This window comes from Rana temporaria, chromosome 6, assembly GCF_905171775.1.
Source record: "Rana temporaria chromosome 6, aRanTem1.1, whole genome shotgun sequence".
Classification (NCBI taxonomy): domain Eukaryota; kingdom Metazoa; phylum Chordata; class Amphibia; order Anura; family Ranidae; genus Rana; species Rana temporaria.
In genome coordinates this window covers 11779306-11802981 of record NC_053494.1, presented here as the reverse complement: position 1 = coordinate 11802981, position 23676 = coordinate 11779306, and the positions used below count along the sequence as shown (strand labels likewise).

The 23676-nt window shown below is 46.0% G+C and overlaps 1 protein-coding gene across 3 annotated transcripts; it reads right to left on the bottom strand.

The window, feature by feature from the left end:
- Window positions 1–1801: 1801 nt before the first annotated feature.
- On the bottom strand, window positions 1802–22792 carry LOC120943090 (sulfotransferase 1C1-like). 3 transcript variants are annotated; one of them, XM_040356193.1, is made up of 8 exons: window positions 22453–22792; window positions 18992–19179; window positions 13004–13129; window positions 9949–10046; window positions 5508–5634; window positions 4401–4495; window positions 4114–4294; window positions 1802–1986 (listed from the first exon to the last, which is right to left on the bottom strand). In XM_040356193.1, the coding sequence occupies exons 2-8, from the start codon at window positions 19161–19163 to the stop codon at window positions 1874–1876; spliced, it is 912 nt and encodes a 303-aa protein (XP_040212127.1). In that variant the 5' UTR covers window positions 19164–19179; window positions 22453–22792; the 3' UTR covers window positions 1802–1873. The 3 variants fall into 3 exon arrangements, with proteins under 3 accessions (XP_040212127.1, XP_040212129.1, XP_040212128.1); XM_040356195.1 differs by having other exon boundaries at window positions 22706–22786; XM_040356194.1 differs by lacking the exon at window positions 22453–22792 and adding an exon at window positions 21152–21274.
- Between the last annotated feature and the right edge of the window lie 884 nt (window positions 22793–23676).

The following is a 23676-nucleotide window of genomic DNA, read 5'->3' as shown; positions in this document are numbered from 1 at the left end:
CGTGATTGACGTTTTTTACAAACGGCGCATGCGCCGTCCGTGTACATGTCCCAGTGTGCATTGCTCCAAAGTACGCCGCAAGGACGTATTGGTTTCGACGTGAACATAAATTACGTCCAGCCCTATTCACGGATGACTTACGCAAACGACGTAAAATTTTCAAATTTCGACGTGCGAATGAAGAAGGAAGCTGCGACTTTTGAAAAATGGACACCCCCCGCGACCCGACAGGTACACTGACTATCACGGAACAGAACGGGTCCAGGAGGACCGCGGTTCTTTTAAAAGGCAAGAACGCGGTGACGTCATTGCGTACGACGAGCATGCGCTCGTCACATTCGATGCCGTCGTCGCCATCTTGCTGCACCCTACCTATACCTAGGAAGCTACCGCGAATGCGTCAAAGTCATTTCGAGCATGCGCGGGTTTCCACGGCGACAGGTAAGTATACACACTCTCGGGTTTCCAGGCAAGAAAAACACTGCCGAGAATCACGCCGAGAAAATAGAGAGCAGGTTCTCTGTTTTTCTCGTCGAGATTTTAGACGAGAAACCTGAAAGCCTCGTACACACGCTCGGTTTACTCGGCAAGAAAGCTCTGCCAGCGGTTTTCTTGCTGGTTCTTGCCGAGTAAACCGAGCGTGTGTACGAGGCTTCAGAGTTGAAGGTTTTACATCTTGTGTGGACATTGCAATTTCTACAGACTTTCTTCCCCTGACAATGAACTTAAAGGTAACGTGCAAAACCCAAATCTAAACCAGCAGCTCCTACGGGGGTAGTGCTACATACAAGTAGGGTCATGTCACAACTGAGTATAAAAGATGGATTTTGTTTCTGATCCCCCTGTGGAGGCTTCCATGTGTGGATGAACATTTTATAGTCACACAACCAATCACATCGCTATAATCTTTTTATATGGACTATAAACTGAAGGACTTATGAATAAATGGCTGTGGAACGAATCATTTGAGTTTCCATAATTTCTTATGGGGAAATTCGCTTTGATATACAAGTGCTTTGGATTACAAGCATGTTTCTGGAATGAATTATGCTCGCAATCCAAAGTTTTACTGTACTTTGGACTGTTTCTGGCCTCAGCCAGAGCGCCAACCTGCTTTACAGCCCGATTAGGAGATATGGGTAGAGTGCGGTAAGTTTATTTCCTTGCATATTAAAGAATAAAAGCAGATTAAAAACCAATTCCTGTAAACAATTACATGAGGCCAAAGTTTTAAGTTCAGAATTTACAGAAGACATCTGGATTAAAGCGGGAGTTCACCCGAAATTTTTTTTTTAACATTAGATTGATGCTCATTTTGTCAAGGAGAATCGGGTAGTTTTTTTTAAATCGAAGCAGTACTTACCGTTTTAGAGAGCGATCTTCTCCGCCGCTTCCGGGTATGGGTCTTCGGGACTGGGCGTTCCTATTTGATTGACAGGCTTCCGACGGTCGCATACATCGCGTCACGAGTAGCCGAAAGTTGGTGCGGCTCTATACGGCGCCTGCGCACCGACGTTCGGCTACTTTCGGAAAATCGTGACGCGATGTATGCGACCGTCGGAAGCCTGTCAATCAAATAGGAACGCCCAGTCCCGCAGCCCATACCCGGAAGCGGCGGAGAAGATCGCTCTCTAAAACGGTAAGTACTGCTTCGATTTTTAAAAAAACACCCGATTCCCCTTCACAAAATGAGCCTCAATCTAAGGGTAAAAATTAACTTTTCGGGTGAACCCCCGCTTTAAAGACAACATACTCAGTAAAAGATATCATAAATCCCGGGTTAGAAGAATCTTCAACTGTGTAGACAGAATCCAAATGGGATAACAAATTTCTTTCAATGTTGGCCAACCATGAGGTCAGCTTTTGGTGCATCTCATAGTACTTCTCGAAAGGTCAGTCCACTCCCTTCCATTTTCTTCTTGTATTCTTCATCGAACAAAATGTTTTGAGACACTGAAAAGTGATTCTTCCAATCTCCGACTTTGCCTAAAACAAGGACATCATGATCAGAACCGAGACAACAAGAAACATGGGGCTCCATTCACAGGACCAGAGCGCATGTGGTATGTAGGTGTCCAGACACATGTTCCCTAAATACCGCATGCGATCCTGAAACTGTCAATTCACTATACCGGTGTGCGGTATTTACTACAAAACGCTGAAAACACTCAGTAAGTACCGCAAGAAAAGGGGGTAAACTCAGTTCACTGAATGAAATAATTACCGTATATACTCGAGTATAAGCCGACCCGAATATATGCAGAGGCACCTAATTTTACCAAAAAAAAATGGGAAAACGTATTGACTCGAGTGTAAGCCTAGCGTGTCCATCTACATGCCTCACTGTGCCCATGCCTCACTGTGCCCACGACTAGACTGACGTTTAACATGGGAGTATATAGAAGGGGTGCCCGGCTTTGAAAAATCGGTGCTCCCTAGCCGTAGGTCCCTCAGACAGCAAACGTTGCACACGTGTAGAGGAGAAATGGGGCTACATGTGTGCCACGTTCGGGTCCAGGGGACCTGTGATCGACCGGTACCGGGTCCCCTAAGTCACCGGAGAAATGACCATTTAACATGGGAGTCTATGGAAGGGGTGCCCGGCTTTGAAAAATCGGACAACAAACTCTGCACACTTGTAGAGGAAGAGTGGGGCTGCATTTGTGGCAAATTTGGAGTCCAGGGGACCTACGACCGGCCGGTACCGGGCCCTCAAATTCCGGGAGATCCGGCGCAAAAAGGTGACTCGAGTATAAGCCGAGGAGGGCATTTTCAGCACAAAAAAAGTGCTGAAAAACTTGGCTTATACTCGGGTATTTACGGTAAATGCATGCAGTAATTAAGTAGTGGTCAAGGCATGCGTTTTTTTTTATATAACAAACCTTTATCTTTATACTTGCCTGCTCTGTGCAAGGGGTTTGCACAGAGTGGCCCTGATCCTCCTTTTCTGAGGACCCCGGCATCACTCCTGGCTCCTCCTCTTCATCAGACTCGAAGGGCCTGGTATGGATTGGGGGGGGACCCCACGTCTGTTTTTTTTCAGATTTTTTTAATGCCAGCAATTCTTTTCGTAACATTCAGCTGTCAGCAGGGAACCCCGCTGGCAGCTGATGACTCATCAGTGGTTAAGGACGCAGAGGCCACCCGCTCCTTAACAACCATGACAATTACTGGTTAAGGACGCTGGTATTTACTATTGTGCTACTACAACGCGGTATTTACTACTGTTAACAAACACGCCAGCTACCGCCAAGCGTTAAATTGCCGCATGTTTTCCATACGAAAATACCGAATGACTTCATAAAATAACTCATCCAGTATTTTAGTAGATTACCGAAAATTTTTAAGAAAAAAACAAACACTTTGGGCCAGATTCTCAAAGGCGTTACGACGGCGCAAAGCCATTTGCGCCGTCGTAAGTCCTAATCTGGCCCGGCCTATCTATGCGACTGATTCTTAGAATCAGTTACGCATAGATATCCCTTAGATCTGACAAGCGTAAGGCTCTTACGCTGTCAGATCTTAAATGCAATTTTTTTTCCCGCCGCTAGGTGTCGCCTCTTCGCTTTCCCCGTCGCTTATGTAAATTAGCAATTTACGACGATTCATGAACGTACGCGCGGACGACGCAGAGAATTTACGACGTTTACGTAAGCGTAAACTTGCCCCTGCTAATATGAGGGGCAAGTTTACGTAGGTCCGTCGTATGCCATGTTAAGTATGGCGTCGGGTCAGCGTCGGCTTTTTCCGTCGTTTTCGTAAGTCGTCCGCGAATACGACTTTACGTCAATGACGCTCACGTCGGCGTCATTGACGTTTTCTGTCGTGAACTGGGGCATGCGCACTGGACGATTTTTCCGCCCGGCGCATGCGCAGTTCGATCGGCGCGGGGGCGCGCTTAATTTAAATACAAGCCGCCCCCTTTGAATTACGCGGCCTTACGCCGGGCCATTTACACTACGCCAACGCAAATTACGGAGCAAGTGCTTGGAGAATACGGCACTTGCTCCAGTAAGTTGCGGCGGCGTAGTGTAAATGGCTTACGCTACGCCGCCGCAGATTCTACCAGAATCTGGCCCTTAGTCTACTTTCTAGGTGAAGATAATATTATACCTTTCCTCATGAATTTGGAGACAGACTGATCCATCACTTGAGATGGTAGGCAACTATAGTTGGCCATTGGATTATCTTTCATGACTTCAAATGACGTGTGATGAAGGATCTTTTCGAGGACCTCCTCGGACACGTCTTTCTCCAGGAACTCAATGACCTTCTTTATCTCTCGTTTTGGGTCCTAGAAACAAACAAACAAACAAAAAAAAGAAAATGATAGAAAATAACACAAAGATTAAATAAATAACACATTTTTCTGTGCAGGGGATTAAATAGGACGCCCTCACCTCAACCATGTCTTCATAGAAGATGTAGAGTATTCGGGGTTTGTCTTTTGCTTTCCACCATCCGAGGACGTGATCAAACCAGCTTCCCCAAGCCACTGAAAGGAAAGACATTTATACTTATAAAAATGTCCCTCTTCTGGACCCAATCCCTCCTTCCCTCATAACAGTGACCAGGGCCGCCATCAGGGAGGTACAGTCATTACACCTGTAAGGGGCCCGGAGGTCCCCAGGGGCCCGGATAGCAACCCCCCTTTTTTTTATGTATTTTGTATTAAAAAAATAAAAAAAAAATTATATATTTTTTTGTTTTTATCATTTTTTTTGTTTTTATTAAAGGGCCCAGAGGTCCTCAGGGGCCCGGATGGCAACCCCCCTTTTTTTTGTAAGGGGCCCAGAGGTCCCCAGGGCCCCGTATGGCAACACCCCTTTTTTAGTATTTTTTTTATAATTTTTTTTATATATATATTTTTAATTGTTTTGTTTTTATTAAAGGGCCCAGAGGTCCTCAGGGGCCCGGATGGCAACCCCCCCTTTAAAAAAAAAATATATATAATTTTTTTTATTTTAAATATATATATTTTTTTGTTTTGTTTTTTTATTAAAGGGCCCAGGGGCCCGGAGGTCCATAGGGCCCCCCCTTTTTTTTAATAAAAACACATTTTTTCTTTTTTTTCTTTTTATTAAAGGGCCTGGAGGTCCCCAGGGCCCTGGATGGCAACCCCCCTTTTTTAAATTTATTTTTATTATATATTTTTTGTTTTTATAATTTTTTTTGTTTTTATTAAAGGCCCCGGAGGTCCCCAGATGGCAACCCCCCCCCCCCCCCCCCCTCTATTTTTTTTAAAAAAAATTAAAATTTTTTTTATATATTTTTGATTTCTTTTTATTAAAGGGCCCAGGGCCCCGGATGGCTACCCCCCTTTTTTATATATTTTGTCATATGGTCATATGTAGCATGACCGCGCAATTGTCATTCAAAGTGCCACAGCGCTGAAAGCTGAAAATTGGCTTGGGCGGGAAGGTGCGCAAGTGCCCTGTATGGAAGTGGTTAAAGGGGCATCAATGGCAATATTTTGTTATATTAGAGAGCCGCACCCCCTCACTTACCCTCTCCAGCCAGAAAAGTTGAGAAGTACTCATCCCAGGTCCCGGGGTCCGGCAGACCCTTGTTCATCAGCTGGAAGTAGTAGTAGGACACCATGCAGTCCTTGGCATTCCTGGCCACATATATGACCTGCATGGGAGGAGGTAAGTGGCACTTAGAAGATATCCATGCACATTTATTTTAAACTAGACATACAGGGCTAGATTTAGATAGGTTAGCAGATCTTTAGATCCGCGTAACCTATCTGATTTACGATCCGCCGGCGCAAGTTTTTGAGGCAAGTGCTGTATTCAGAAAGCACTTGCCTCTAAAGTTGCGGCGGCGGATCGTAAATCCCCCGTCGGAATTCAAATTCCGCGGCTAGGGGGCGTGTAGAATTTAAATCAGGCGCGTCCCCGCGCCGAACGAACTGCGCATGCGCTGTCCCCTAAATTTCCCAGCGTGCATTGCTCCAAATGACGTCGCTAGGACGTCATTGGTTTCGACGTGAACGTAAATTACGTCCATCCGTATTCGCGACCGACTTACGCAAATGACGTAAAAAATTCAAAATTAGACCCGGGAACGACGGCCATACTTAACATAGGATACGCCGCATATAGCAGGTGTAACTATCCGCGGGAACAAGCCGAAAGCACACAACGTAAAAAAAAAAGCGACGGGCGGGTGTTCGTTTCTGAATCGGCGGAAATCCTCATTTGCATATTGGTCGCGTACAAAAAACGAAACGCCACCTAGCGGCCGGCGGGAGATTGCAGCCTAAGATCCGACGGTGTAAGTCACTTACACCTGTCGGATCTTAGGGAGATCTATGCGGAACCTGATTCTATGAATCAGCCGCATAGTTACGACCGACGGAACTCAGAGATACGATGGCGTATCTCTATCTGAATCCGGGCCACAGACAACAATACAACTTCATAGTGGTTCGTACTGCTGCCTTGCAGCACCGCTGTCCTATGCTCAGTTCCCACTTAGATACGCTGTGTGGGGCGTTTGCTTGTTCTTCCATTGTTGGTTTTTATACATTCCCTAATCCAAAGACATCCTGGGGGGTTAATGGGCTTCTCAGCATACTGGCCCCTATGGTGCATATGTACCCTTAAAGCGGAGTTCCACCCAAAAATGAAACTTCCGCTTTTCGGATTCCCCCCCCCTCCGGTGTCACATTTGGCACCTTTCAGGGGGGAGGAGGGAGCAGATACCTGTGTAATACATCTATTTTGCTCCCACTTCCGGGCATAGATACCCGAGCCACCCTCGGGTATCTACGCCACATCCGGCGCCTTCTCCCCCCCCTCGCTGTCTTCTAGGAGACGCACAGGTCCCAGAAGACAGCAGGGACCAGTGGGATCGCGCAGCATGAGTCGCGCACGCGCAGTAGGGAACCAGGAAGTGAACCTGCAAGGCTTCACTTCCTGATTCCCTTACCGAAGATGGCGGCGGCGGCAGCACCCGAGGGCCGAGGGAGAGATTGGCTTCGGGTGCCGACATCGTGGGCTCCCAGGACAGGTAAGTGTCCTTATTTTAAAAGTCAGCAGCTGCCGTATTTGTAGCAGCTGACTTTTATTATAAAAAAAAAAAAAAAAAAATCGGCGGAACTCCGCTTTAATAGAGAAGTTAGAAAGTAAGCCTCTGGTGCAGAGACTGATGTACCTGGCTCAGTGTTCTCTGTACAACACTGCGGTATAGGTCTGAGCTATATAAATGTATAATAATAATAGTGTGTGACTATGTCGGGGCATTAGAGTGTAAGCTCTTCTGGTGCAGAGGCTGCTGTGACCGGCTCAGTGTTCTCTGTACAGCACTGCGGTATAGGTCAGAGCTATATAAAAGAATAGCTAAAAAGCTCAGGCTGGACTTCTCCTTTAAAGCGGAGTTCCACCCAAAAGTGGAACTTCCGCTTAAACCACTCCTCGCCCCCTTACCAGGGCTGTCTTAATGAGAGGGAACACCTGGGCACTGCCCAGGGGCCCCAGCTGCATGAGGGGCCCCTGCACTTTCCCCAAAGCAGCTGGTCTTTAAGCCCACGCTGCCCCGTAATTGGGGGCCCCATGATGGCACTGAGAGTGATGGATACACAGGGGAAGCAGTCTGCCTCCTACCTACGTGATGTCTGTTTACCTGCACTGTCATCATTGTAGGGGCCCCAGAGCATTACTTTGCCCAGGGGCCCATGGTGCTATTAAGATGGCCCTGCCCCTTACATGCCGCATTTGGCATGTCATTTTTTTGGGGGGGGGGAGTGGGGGCTTCAGTAGGAGTGGGACTTCCTGACCCACTTCCTCCTTTCCGCCCAGGGACCGCTTAGGCGACACGTCATATTGCCTAATGCGTCCCCTCCCTGTAGGCGATCACCTGGGACACATGACAGGTCCCAGGCGATCGCCTGTCATGGCCGGGTGCCCACAGTTACAATGGAGGCACCGGCAGAGAGGGGGGGGAGGAGCAAAGCTCCCTGCGGTGCGGCGCTGGACCGTGGAGCAGGTGAGTGCCTGTTTAGTAAAAGCCAGCAGCTACACTTTTTGTAGCTGCTGACTTTTAATAAACATAAAAAAGGCTGGAACTCCCCTTTAAGCTCATTGCAGGTTTCTTTTAACCACTTTAGCCCCGGGCCTGTTTTTCAGAGTCGGTGTTTACGAGACAAAACCATTTTTTTTTGCTAGAAAATTACTTAAAACCCCCAAACATTATATATTTTTTTTTCTAACACCCTAGAGAATAAAATGGAAGTCATTGCAATACTTTTTGTCACACCGTATTTGCGCAGCGGTCTTACAAGCGCACTTTTTTTGGAAAAAATTCACTTTTTTAAATGAAAAAATAAGACAACAATAAATTTGGCTCAATTTTTTTATATATTGTGAAAGATAATGTTACGCCGAGTAAAATGATACCCAACATGTCACGCTTAAAAATTGCGCCCGCTCGTGGCATGGCGTCAAACTTTTACCCTTAAAAATCTTGATAGGCGACGTTTAAAAAATTCTACAGGTTGCATTTTTTGAGTTACAGAGTAGGCCTAAGGCTAAAATTAATGCTCTCGCTCTAACGATCGCGGCGATACCTCACTTGTGTGGTTTGAATACCGTTTTCATATGTCGGCGCTACTCGCGTATACGTTCGCTTCTACGCGCGAGCTCGTCGGGACGGGGCGCTTTAAAAAATTTTTTTTTTGCTTTTCGCATTTATTTTTATTTATTTTACAATTTTTAACACTGAAAAAAAAAAAAAAAAAAAAAATTATCACTTTTATTCCTATTACAAGGAATGTAAACATCCCTTGTAATAGAAAAAAGCATGACAGGTCCTCTTAAATATGGGATCTGGGGTCAAAAAGACCTCAGATCTCATATTTAGGCTTAAATGCAAAAAAAAAAAAAAAAATTTGGAAATGTCATTTTTTCAAATGACAAAAAAAAAAATGTTTCTTTAAGACGCTGGGCGGGACTGACGTTTTGACGTCACTTCCGCCCAGCGGAGCTATGGGGACGGGCGAAGGAGATTTTTCCTTCAGTCTCGTCCCCGCTCAGCTGCCGGATGGTCGCGATCTCCTCCGCCGCTACCGACAGCTCCGGTAAGCGGCGGAGGGCGCGGAACAGCGGCGGGAGGGGGGGGGCCCCTCTCCCGCCACCGATAACGGCGATCTCGCGGCGGATTCGCCGCGGAGACCGCCATTATCGTTAACACGGCCGCCCACAGAAGAGATGAATATCTCGATTGTGGCAGCAGCTGCTACCGTTACCGAGATATTCATCTCTAAAGTGATGACGTATAACGACGGTGGGCGGTCGGCAAGTAGTTAAAGTATATTGTTATACCGGTGCATTGCCACGAAATGAGATTTGCCATCGGATGAGATGGTCCGCCTCCATCACATCCTATTGGCTCACTCCTGTCACGTGACATATTTAAATGTCAAGTATCGACGCGAACATCAGTCTCAGCTTCATTACAATGTCACTTCGGGATCTACAGCGATATCGGGATCCCTCTGCCCGATAGCGCTGTCATGTCTCCCCGCGAGCGCGATAGATCGGGATCCCTCTGCCCGATAGCGCTGTCAGCGTGCCTCCCGCCAGCGCTAACTACACCCCGCGCCCGCAGCTCTACTCCCCGTCCCCCGTTAAGGCTCAGGGAACGGGGAACAGAAAGTAGAGCATCGGGTGCAGGTAAAGTAGTAGTGCGCAGGCGCAGCACTACGCAAATAGCTCCGTGCACCAGCTCCGTGCAGCTTCAGCTATCACAGGGAGAGGATATCCTCTCCCTATGATAGCCTAGCTGAGACTGATGTTCGCGTCGATACTTGACGTTTAAATATGTCACGTGACAGGAGTGAGCCAATAGGATGTGATGGAGGCGGAACCATCTCATCCGATGGCAAATCTCATTTCGTGGCAATGCACCGCCTTTATTCCATTTTGTTGCAGTTCCCCGACTCACCTTGGTGTTCTTCTCCAAAAAAGATGGTGGCAGCAGCTTTATTGGCATATGCGTTTTTAGCAGACGAGGGGATGGCATTTTAGCAGCGGCCTCCACTCCTGAAATATATGACACATCGTCACCTTGCTAATTAGGCCAATTAGTCCATCTAACTGCCTCGGTGTCTGGATGAAGCAGAACAAAAAAAAACTTACCTTAGTGATCCTTTATTGCATAGGATGCATTAAGGTGAAAAAACATTTACCTTTACAACCCTTTTAGTGTATCTAAAAACGAATATTTTGAAGCTTACTAGATGTAGGGGCTGAATTTGTTTTCTAATACAGCCGCAGTCCCCTGCAGTATGCCTTTTTGCCACAAGATGTCCTCAGTTGTTCAGGTTGAATGACGCCCACAGTCATCCAACCTAGGGCCAGATTCACGTAGCTCAGCGGATCTATAGATCCGCTCGATCTACGTGATTTAAGATCCGCTGACCCGCAAGTTTAGGAGGCAAGTGGCTAATTCACAAACAACTTACCTCCAAACTTGCGACGGCGGATCCTAAATCCCCCAGCGGAATTCAAATTCCGCGGCTAGGGGAGTGTCATATTTAAATCAGGCGCGTTCCCGCGCCGATTTAAATGCGCAGGCGCCGTCCGCGAAATTTCCCGGCGTGCATTGCTCCCACTGACGTCGCTAGGACGTCAGTGGTTGCGACGCTTACGTAAACGTCCGTATTCGAGAACGACTTACGCAAACGACGTTAAAAAATTAAAATTCGACGCGGGAACGTCGGCTATACTTAACATTGGCTGCGCCTGATAAAAGAAAGGGTAAGTATACGACGGAAAACCGCTACGGAAACGACGTAAGAACACTGCGACGGGTCCGCGTACGTTCGTGAATTTGCGTATCTCGCTGATTTACATATTATTTATCGTAAATCGGCGCCATTTTTAAATTGAAAAAAAGATCCGACAGTGTAACACATTGTAACACTGTCGGATCTTAGCCCTATCTATGCGTATCTGATTCTATGAATCAGGCGCATAGATAGGACCAGTGTAAGTCAGAGATACGATGGTGTATCTGGAAATACACCGTCGTATCTCTTTGTGAATCTGGCCCCTAGAATTAAAGTGGTACTAAAGCTTTGTGGTTTAAAAAACAAAACAAAACAAAAAAAAAAACAACATGTTATACTTACCTCCACTGTGCAGTTCGTTTTGCACAGAGTGGCCTCGATCCTCCTCTTCTGGGGTCCCACGGCGGCTCTCGCGGCTCCTCCCTGCAAGAGCTAACCCCCTCTGGGAAGCTCTCTCCCCAAGGGGGTTATCTTGCGGGCGGCCGTAGCACTAATATGCATGCTTTCCCTCTAAGCATAAATCCCCCTATTCCCAGTACAAATGCTCTTCCCCTGCTGCATTCCCCCAGCACAAATGGCATTTTTAATGCATTTTTTGCTGTGAAAATGACAATGGTCCCAAAAATGTGTCAACATTGTCCGAAGTGTCCGCCATAATGTCGCAGTCCCGAAAAAAAAAAATCGCTGATCGCCGCCATTAAGGGTAAAAAAAAAAAAATAAAAATGCAATAAAACTATCCCCCATTTTGTAAACGCTATAAATTTGGTGCAAACCAATCCATAAACGCTTATTGTGATTTTTTTTACCAAAAATAGGTAGAAGAATACGTATCGGCCTAAACTGAGGAAAAATAAAAAATTTCTTATATATTTTTGGGGGATATTTATTATTGCAAAAAGTAAAAAATATTGAATTTTTTTCAAAATTGTAGCTCTATTTTTGTTTATAGCGCAAAAAATAAAAACCGCAGAGGTGATCAAATACCACCAAAAGAAAGCTCTATTTGTGGGGGAAAAAAGGACGCCAATTTTGTTTGGGAGCCACGTCGCACGACCGCGCAATTGTCAGTTAAAGCGACGCAGTGCCGAATCGCAAAAACTGACCAGGTCCTTTAGCTGCCTAAAGGTCCGGGTCTTAAGTGGTTAAATCAACCCCAATGACTTTCCTGAGATTTATCTCTGCAAAGTACTTACACTGACTTGAGGGAACATGGAAGCAAAGGATGGGGTCTAGCAAGGACTAAACTTACTAGAACCTAAAGTGGAGGTTCACCCGGAAATGACAATTTTTAACATTAGATTGATGCTCATTTTGTGAAGGGGAATCGGGTGTTTTTTTTAAATCGAAGCAGTACTTACCGTTTCAGAGAGAGATCTTCTCCGCCGCTTCCGGGTATGGGCTGCGGGACTGGGCGTTCCTTCTTGATTGACTGTCTTCCAACAGGCTTCCGACGGTCGCATCTATCGCGTCACGATTTTCCGAAAGTAGCCGAACGTTGGTGCGCAGGCGCCGTATAGAGCCGCGCCTGCGCACTATGTATGCGACCGTCGGAAGCCTGTTGAAAGCCTGTCAATCAAATAGGAACGCCCAGTCCCACAGACCATACCCGGAAGCGGCGGAGAAGATCGCTCTCTAAAACGGTAAGTACTGCTTAATTTTTAAAAAAACTACCCGATTCCCCTTCACAAAATGAGCATCAATCTAATGTTAAATTTTTTTTTTAGGGTGAACTCCCGCTTTAACGGGAGGGGAGGACAAAGGAAAAAACCAAATCACATAAGTAAACAAGTTGTATGACCAAAAACCTCCACTAGATGTCATCATACCACAGAATAATAATAACTTGAAAAATGAGATAAAAGCAGGGCAGAGCAATTTTTACAATCCAATACCATCCAGCACTAGAAGACTGAAGATTAAATGGAGCCTGTGCTATATGACCAGTAAGAAAACATCTGACAAGGGTCATTTAAAAAAAAAAAATTAAATCAATAAACATTTGGGACCTCAGGGGGAGCGGGAGGTGGGGGAGAATGGTGTTTTTGGTGTTTTTATTGTCGTTTTCCTGCTGGAGGTATTTCCATTGGCTGTACCTGTGACACAACAGTGAGAGAGGTGAAATGGGGACCCCAAACCCGACATTGGATTCCACTTGAGCCAACCCCCCGTAGGACCACAGGTGAGTTGTACAACATCACAAGTATTACCTGATGGGAATGGTTTGGCGTTCAAGTCTAGGAAGGGGACTTTGATGAAGCAGGGGGCCCGCATGCTCTTCTCCACATCGCCCTGTAACAGGATCAGGTCCGCGATCTCCTGCATCCACGTGGTACCTTGGAAAAAATAAAATGGTTATGCTATGTCAGCCTGACAAAAACGTACAGGCAGGGAAATACGGTAATATACGGAAATCCGGTAATACGGCGATTCACGAACCTGCGTGTGCCCGACGCAGGCTACGAGAGGTGCGCGTAAGTTGTACGTCCGGCGTAAAGTTATGCCCCATAAAGGAGGTGCAACCCAGCAGCAGACATGCAAAGGTCTGCACCAGGGAACACAAGCGTAGGTCACGTTCACGGCGTACGCAGTGATCCGGCGTATCTCAGTTGTTCCGACGTAGTTGTGAGCAGGGGGGATGCGTCCACGTCACGGCGCATGCGCAGTTCCTTATAAGTACTTGTCTGGCGCTCGGCCCATCATTTACATGGGGTCACGCCTCATTTGCATGGGTCACACCCACTTCCACCTACGCCGGCCTGCGCCTTTGATACCCAACGCCACGCTGGCGCAGCGTTGGGAGCACTGGCTTCCATGCTTGCCTCGCTGCGTCGGCGTACCGTATATGGGTTACTCTACGGCGGCGTAATGTGCGCCGTGCTCTCTGTGAACCTGGGCCATAGTCTCTCCAGGGCGGACATTTTTCATTGATAAGAATAGCACGCATCAGGGAAAAAATACCGCATTATGGCCACTAGATGGAGATCATAGTAATTTAATATTTCTTTCCTATGATCATCAGTTCCACCTAGTGGTATAGTCCTGATTCACACTATTAGGTAGATTCAGAGAGAGTTAGGCCGGCGTATCAGTAGATACGCCGACCTAACTCAGAATCTGCGCCGACCTATATTTAAGTGTATTCTCAAACAGAGATACGCTTAAACATATCTAAGATACGACGGCTTGCGCCGTCCTATCTTAGGTTGCAATATTTCTGCTGGCCGCTAGGTGGCGCTTCCATTGCGGTCGGCGTAGAATATGCAAATCACTAGATACGCCCATTCACGAACGTACGCCCGGCCGCCGCAGTACATTTACGCCGTTTACGTAAGAGATAGGCCGCATAAAGTTAAAGCTGGGCCCTAGGTGGCGTAGCCAATGTTAAAGTATAGCCGCCGTTCCAGCGTCGAAAGTCAAAATTTTTACGTTGTTTGCGTAAGTCGCCTATGAATAGGGATTTACGTCGTTTACGTCTACGTCGAAATCAATAGGCCCGTGCGGCGTACTTAGCCGCAATGCACACTGGGAAATGTAGGCGCCCGGCCCATGCGCAGTTGAAAAAAAAATTCAAAAACGTTGTGTCAAGGTCCATTAACATAAAACACGCCCCCTTAGACAAATTTGAATTAGGCGCCCTTACGGCCGCCCGCTTTAGGCTACGCCGCCGTAACTTAGCAGGCAAGTACATCATGTACTTGCCTCGCTAACTTACGGCGGCGTAGCTTAAATGCCTTAAGCTACGCCGCCGCAAAGATGCGGCCAGGTATGTGAATCTACCTATATTATATATATAGAATAACATTCAACCAGGAGAAAGAAATAGACTAAAAACATTTGCTTTACCTGGCATGAAGAATCACAGGACGATTAGATCTGCCAATTTTTTTTATAAATACACCCCATAGGGTGTGAGGTGCGGTGTGGGATGGCGCCCCCTACAGACCTAATCCAGGACATTAACCACTTCCGGACCGCCGCATGTATATGTACGTCGGCAGAATGGCACGGACAGGCACATCAACGTACCTGTATGTCCCCGTGGCTTCAGGAGCGATCCGGGATGAGGGCGCGGCTATTCGTTTCTAGTCGCCCCCTCGCGATCGCTCCCCGGAGCTGAAGAATGGGGAGAGCCGTATGTAAACACGGCTTCCCCGTTCTTCACTCTGGCGGCGCATCGATCGAGTGATCCCTTTTATAGGGAGACTCGATCGATGACGTCAGACCTACAGCCACACCCCCCTACAGTTGTAAACACACACTAGGTGAACCCTAACTCCTACAGCGCCCCCTGTGGTTAACTCCCAAACTGCAACTGTCATTTTCACAATAAACAATGCAATTTAAATGCATTTTTTGCTGTGAAAATGACAATGGTCCCAAAAATGTGTCAAAATTGTCCGAAGTGTCCGCCACAATGTCGCAGTCACGAAAAAAATCGATGATCGCCGCCATTAGTAGTAAAAAAAATAAATAAAAATAAAACTATCCCCTATTATGTAAACGCTATAAATTTTGCGCACACCAATCGATAAACGCTTATTGCGATTTTTTTTTACCAAAAATAGGTAGAAGAATACGTATCGGCCTAAACTGAGGGAAAATAAATGTTTATATATGTTTTTGGGGGATATTTATTATAGCAAAAAGTAAAAAATATTGCATTTTTTTCAAAATTGTCGCTCTATTTTTGTTTATAGCGCAAAAAATAAAAACCGCAGAGGTGATCAAATACCACCAAAAGAAAGCTCTGTTTGTGGGGAAAAAAGGACGCCAATTTTGTTTTGGAGCCACGTCGCACGACCGCGCAATTGTCTGTTAAAGCGACGCAGTCCTGAATTGTAAAAACCCCTTGGATCATTAAGCAGCATATTGGTCCGGTCCTTAAGTGGTTAAAGCTGCCAGAGAGATTACGTGACCACAATTTTCAGTGGTGAAGAAGGGTAGGAAAGTGAAAGTTTTTTTATGAGATGACAGTGCTGTTTATCTTGGCCAAACCTATAATACACAACACCGTCTTTATCAGTTATTTTTTCCTAATAGTTTTATTATTTGTAGTACATTTTATTACATGCTGAGTGACGGTTGCAGTAAGGAGAGATCGCTGTGCATTGATTTCATAATGTGGGGGGGTTCGGATTTCAGAGGATCAGGTTATCATGGAACACGATCCTCTTATTACAATCATAATCCTATTATGGGAACTCAGCTGAGATCAGCCAGTATCAGCATTGTGAAGATATTAGTGGTCACTGAATCCCAACCGATCGAATTTCAGGGACAATTTCATGGGATTTAAAGTTTACTTTTATTTGATGGTTTAAGAAGAAAGTAAAGCATAATGGAGCTTACACTTTGATGTCCGACCCCCCGCCGACACACACACACGCAGCCACACACTATTATACATCCCCTGCTCCTGGTGATTTTGTTTTCTAACTGTTTGGGGCCCTCCAGATTCACGTAGACAAACCCAACTTGATTATTTATTTTTTTTGGTATTTTTTTTTATAAAAACTCAGATTACCATATACACTCGAGTATAAGCCGACCCGAATATAAGCCGAGGCACCTAATTTTACCCCAAAAAACTGGGAAAATGTATTGAATCGATTATAAGCCTAGGGTGTCCATGTGCATGCCTCACTGTGTCCATGTGCATGCCTCACTGTGCCCATGCCTCACTGTGTCCATGTGCATGCCTCACTGTGCCCATGCCTCACTGTGCCCATGCCTCATTGTGCCCATTCCTCACTGTGTCAATGCCTCACTGTGTCCATGTGCATGCCTCACTGTGTCCATGTCTCACTGTGTCCATGTCTCACTGTGCCCATGCTTCACTGTGTCCATGCCTCACTGTGTCCATGCCTCACTGTGTCCATGCCTCACTGTGCCCTTGCCTCACTGTGTCCATGCCTCACTGTGTCCATGCCTCACTGTGTCCATGCCTCACTGTGCCCATGCCTCACTGTGCCCATGTCTCAATGTGTCCACGCCTCACTGTGTCCACGCCTCACTGCGTCCATGCCTCACTGTGCCCATGCCTCACTGTGCCCATGTCTCACTGTGTCAATGCCTCACTGTGTCCATGACTAGATTGACGATTAACATGGGAGTCTATGGAAGGGGTACCCGGCTTTGAAAAAACGGTGCTCCCCGGCCTTAGGTCCTTCAGACAACAAACTTTGCACATTTGTAGAGGAAGAGTGGGGCCAGGGCCGAGCCTCCCTAGACGCACACTACGCAAGTTGCGTAGGGCCCCGCCACTTACTCGAGGCCCCGCTGGCCGCTGGGAAGCATGGAGCGCGTGTCTGTTTAATAACCAAAACAATGGCCGCCCCCTGACAGGCACCACATTTGTCACTCATTACTAGTATTCAGACGTCAGTGAGTCAGGTGACGTCAAGTGAGACGGCCGCCGTTATTACTTATGGGAGTTGTAGACTACAACTCCCATAAGTAATAGCGGTGGCCGTCCCACGCGACGTCACCTGACTCACTGACGTCTGAATACTAGAACTACAACTTGGAAAGGTACGGGAGAAGGGAGGCGGGGAGGGAAAGATTAAGAGGAGTGGACAGGGAAGAAGGTGAAAACGCCTCCTAAACAGGAGGCTGGCAGGATCTAGTCCCATTAAAGTCTTGTATTTGTCTGTGGTCTGGAAGTGTGTACAACAAATTGTCGCCACTGTGCCCATCAATTGTCGCCACTGTGCCATGCCAAACACAGCCACTGTGCCATGCCATCAAACGCAGCCACTGTGCCATCAATTGTCGCCAATGTGCCCATCAATTGTCGCCACTGTGCCATGCCAAACACAGCCACTGTGCCATGCCATCAAACGCAGCCACTATGCCATCAATTGTCGCCACTGTGCCCATCAATTGTCGCCACTGTGCCATGCCAAACACAGCCACTGTGCCATGCCATCAAATGCAGCCACTGTGCCCATCAATTGTCTTCACTGTGCCTATCAATTGTCGTCACTGTGCCATGCCATCAAACGCAGCCACTGTGCCATCAATTGTCGCCACTGTGCCTATCAATTGTCGTCACTGTGCCATGCCATCAATTGTCGCCACTGTGTCCATCAATTGTCACCACTGTGGCATGCCAAACGAAGCCACTGTGCCATGCCACTGTGCCCATCAATTGTCGTCACTGTGCCATGCCATCAAACGCAGCCACTGTGCCATCAATTGTAGCCACTATGCCCATCAATTGTCGCCACTGTGCCATGCCATCAATTGTCGCCACTGTGCCTTGCCATTGTCGCCACTGTGCCCATCAATTGTCGCCACTGTGCCATGCCATCAATTGTCGTCACTGTGCCTTGCCATTGTCGCCACTGTGCCCATCAATTGTCGCCACTGTGCCATGCCATCAATTGTCGCCACTGTGCCTTGCCATTGTCGCCACTGTGCCCATCAATTGTCGCCACTGTGCCATGCCATCAAACGCAACCACTGTGCAAAAACCAAAGCCAAAGTTCAGGGTTATAATTTATTATACTATATTGTTGTACTTATTCTTTGACTGATTTGTATGAAGAAGGGAGGATTGTATTGGGAGCACTGAAGTGTTTGGTGTGACTGTGTGGCAATGGCAAATGGTTTACATAGCTCACGGCATCACGGGTCAGGTAGAGGGCTCCTTAGCAGAATTGTGCTTAGGGCCCCAGAGAGGTCAGGATCGGCACTGATTGGGGCTACACAGGGCTGTCTCAATGAGAGGGCACACCTGGGCACTGCCCAGGGGCCCCAGCTGCACAGGGGGCCCCTGTATTTTCCCCAAAGCAGCTGGTCCTTGAGCCCACGCTGCCCCAAAATGTGGTGCCCCATGATGGCACTGAGAGTGATAGATACACAGGGGAGGCAGTCTGCCTCCTACCTACTGGATGTCTGTTTACCTGCACTGCCATCATTGTAGGGGCCCCAGAACATTACTTTGCCCAGGGGCCCATGATGCTATTAAGATGGCCCTGGGGCTACATGTGTGTTAGGGTCCAGGGGATCTACGGCCGGCCGGCACCGAGTCCCTAAAGTCCGGGACATCAGGCACAAAAAGGTGACTCGGGTATAAGCCGAGGGGGGCATTTTCAACACAAAAAAATGTGCTGAAAAACTCGGCTTATACTCGAGGATATACGGTGGGTAGGATGAAGATTTTCTGCCATGCCCTTCCCTCCGGCACTAACCTGCTTTAGGAAATGTGGCAATAAGGATATCGTCTTCACGTGCCTGGAAGTTCCAGAACTGGTCCCACATTTCCACGGTGGTGTCCGGGAGGAGGACCCCGTCCACAAGCTCCATTTCTACCGACATGTTCTTCATCTGTTCAGCCATCATGTCAAACATTTTGGGGTCCATCCTGGGATTCTGTGTTCTGGAAACACCAGGAAAAAGTTTTACAGGATTATGAATTTAAAATATTGAAACATCCTACAATTATAGATAATAATGGAACTTATGCCCCCCCGTACACACGATCAGGCAAAACTCACATCGGAAATTCCAACGGAATTCCAACGGAGTAAAAGAGAACGGCCCAGATTCTCAAAAGATATACGACGGCGCATCTCCTGATACGCCGTCGTATCTCTGCCTAGCACCGTTGTATCTGTGTGCCTGATTCTTAGAATCAGTTACGCATAGATATCCCTTAGATCCGACAGGCGTAAGTCTCTTACGCCGTCGGATCTTAACTGTGCATACACAGAACACACTGTGCATACACAGAACATACACAGAACACACTGTGCATACACAGAACATACACAGAACACACTGTGCATACACAGAACACACAAACCATACATAGAACACACCGTACATACACAGAACACACTGTGCATACACAGAACATACACAGAACACACCGTGCATACACAGAACACACCGTGCATACACAGAAAACACTGTACATACACAGAACACACCGTGCATACACAGAACACACCGTGCATACACAGAAAACACTGTACATACACAGAACATACACAGAACACACCGTGCATACACAGAACACACCGTGCATACACAGAACACACTGTACATACACAGAACACACCGTACATACACAGAACACACCGTGCATACACAGAACACACCGTGCATACACAGAACACACTGTACATACACAGAACACACCGTGCATACACAGAACACACCGTGCATACACAGAACACACTGTACATACACAGAACACACCGTACATACACAGAACACACCGTGCATACACAGAAAACACTGTACATACACAGAACACACCGTACATACACAGAACACACCGTGCATACACAGAACACACCGTGCATACACAGAACACACCGTACATACACAGAACATACTGTGCATACACAGAACACACCGTGCATACACAGAACATACACAGAACACACCGTGCATACACAGAACATACACAGAACACACCGTGCATACACAGAAAACACTGTACATACACAGAACACACTGTGCATACACAGAACACACCGTGCATACACAGAACACATTGTGCATACACAGAACACACCGTACATACACAAAACACACTGTGCATACACAGAAAACACCGTGCATACACAGAACACACCGTGCATACACAGAACACCGTACATACACAGAACACATTGTGCATACACAGAACATACACAGAACACACTGTGCATACACAGAACACACAAACCATACATAGAACACACCGTACATACACAGAACACACTGTGCATACACAGAACATACACAGAACACACTGTGCATCACAGAACACACCGTACATACACAAAACACACTGTGCATACACAGAACACACTGTACATACACAGAACACACTGTGCATACACAGAACATACACAGAACACACCGTACATACACAGAACACACTGTGCATACACAGAACACACCGTGCATACACAGAACACACACAGAACACACCGTGCATACACAGAACATACACAGAACACATCATGCATACACAGAACACACCGTACATACACAGAACACACACAGAACACACCGTGCAAACACAGAACATACACAGAACACACTGTACTTACACAGAACACACAGTACATACAATAAATACACAGAACACACTGTACTTACACAGAACACACCGCGTACATACAGAGAACACACAGTACATACACAGAACACACAGAACACACTGTGCATACACAAAACATACACAGAACACACAGTACATACACAGAACACACAGTACATACAATAAATACACAGAACACACTGTACATACACAGAACACACCACGTACATACAGAGAACACACAGTACATACAATACATACAGAGAACACAGCGCAGTATATACAGAGGTGGAGGCGATCCCGCAGCACTCACATTGTTTTTATTGGCCCCTGAGTCAGTGAGGATGAATTATCCTGTAATGTGATGGAGTCGGCATGTTCTCACCTTCCCCCGCAGACCATGCTCTCTCTCTCTCTCTCTCTCTCTCTCTCTCTCTCTCTCCTCCCATACAGTAATGTTTAGTAACCTCTTCCCTGCCTGAATGCCTGTTTTTGACACATTTTAAAACAACCTGTTGTTGTGAAACACACCCATCTTCTTATCACAGAGTCGCACACAGTAGCTGCCATGCCATGAGTTACTGCACGTGTGCAGAAGAGACAGCCGAAGCAGACTGCCTAAAGTGGAGAGGGGTAAAGGTTCTAAAACTAGTGTCCTTCCTTAAAGTGGAGGTTCACCCTTTAAAAAAAATTCTGACATCACACGGAGTCGCGCCATCCTACCGACAGAATGCCGGTGTTTTTTTTTTTTTTTTCTCAGCACATACCTCTTAATCCCGATTTTCACCTCACGGCAATCCCGCGGGAGTGGGCGTTCCCAAGCACTGCCTGTGATTGACAGGCTTCCGAACGGCGCATACTGCCGACATTGGAAGCTCATGTCGCATGACACGTGAAAATCAATGTTTCCCTATGGGAGCCGTCTTACAGTAATACAATTGGATTTAATAATAAGTATTATTTTTAAATATAATATTACTTACTATTGCTATTATTATTAAAAAAAAATTGATTTGTTAATTAATTAATTAATTTAAGCATGAGTAATAATAATAATAATAATAATAATAATAATTATTCATTTTAATGATAATTTAAATTTTAAATAAATAATACAAAATATTATTTTAAAATATAATATTTCTTATTATTGCTATTATTATAAAAAATAATTAAATTGATGAATTCGTTAATTTAAGCATGAGTAATATGAATAATTATTATTATCACTATTGTTCCTGTTATTATTATTATTATTATTATTATTATTATTATTATTATTAATAATGCTTAAATTAATAAAATAATAGGATGAATTAAAAAATTATCAATTTTAATTGTAATTTTAAATAAATAATAATTATTATTATTTTAAAATATAATATTACTTTTGCTATTTTTATTACTACTGTTATAAAAAATTATTAAATTGATTAAATATAATACAATTTAGTTTAACCTAATTATAATGAATCCTTTAAATATTTTTAAAATGATTTTCTAATTATTTATGTCAGTGCGGCTGTTGGCGTGTTTATCTACGGGAGGACTGTGAGGAGCAAAAAGAAACTTTTTTTTTAAATCTGACTGATGAAATAGCCAAAGTGCACGTACCGTACAGGAATAGGTAGAGAAGCCAAATGTTGGTCCCGTCACCGGACACCGGACACCGGACACCGGACACCGATCACGCCAGCTGAATAATCCAAACAAATCTATTTTGTTTACTCAACAAGAAGTGGATGTGTCCTTTAAGTCGATCCGTGTAGCAAAGAGAGTTTTTTGTTTGTTTCTTTTCCACAAAAGTGGGCGTCCCCTTTAAGCCTTTGAACGCTCCTCTCATTGGCACACGGAATGTTGGCTTTACCTGGATCTTGGCGTTCCTTTATCTCCTTTTTCTGAAGGTGTTCCAACTTTCTGTTCTCTCTGGTATGGATTCTCCTCCTTTATATGGATTCATTCTTGGCTCAGACTTTTCCTGCCCTTTGCCCTAATCCCTCCCATCCCTATTAGCCTGACCTACTCCTGAGACCGGCCTCCCTTGCTTTTTCCAGGAACTTGTCCTCACCCCAATCAATGAACAGGATAGAGGTGGCACAGCGGAGTTGAGTAACCTGCAGAGGAACAACAAATCCCAGCATGCAAGATGTTCCCTTTATAGTGGCTGACTGTAGACGTGGGAATGAGAAATATTTTGTTTAACCGCTTAAGGACCGGGCCTATTTTTCAGACTCGGTGGGGCAGATCCACAAAGCGAGTACGCCGGTGTATCTACTGATACGCCGGCGTACTTTCAAATTTCCCGCGTCGTATCGTTGTTTTGAATCCTCAAAACAAGATACGACGGCATCTGGGTTCGATCCGACAGGTGTACGTCTTCATACGCCTTCAGATCGTAGGTGCAATTCTTCGGCGTCCGCTGGGTGGCGTTCACGTTGTTTTCCGCGTCGGGCATGCAAATTAGCTATTTCCGACGATCCACGAACGTCGCATTCTCTTACGTCGTCTCTAGTCGGCTTTTTCCGGCATATAGTTAAAGCTGCTATTTTGCGGCCTATAGTTAGATTTGCCCTGTTAAGTATGGCTGTCGTTCCCACGTCGAAATTTTATTTTTTTGCGTAAGTCGTCCGTGAATCAGGATGGACGTAACTCACGTCTAAGTTAAAAAAATGACGTCCTAGCGCAGTTTATTCGGCGCGGGGACGCGCTTCATTTAAATGAAACCCGCCCCCTAATCACCGATTTGAATTCCGCCGCCAGAAATACACTACGCTGCCGTAACTTAGGGCGCAAAATTGTTGAGGATTCAAAATTCCGCCAGGTAAGGTACGGCGGCGT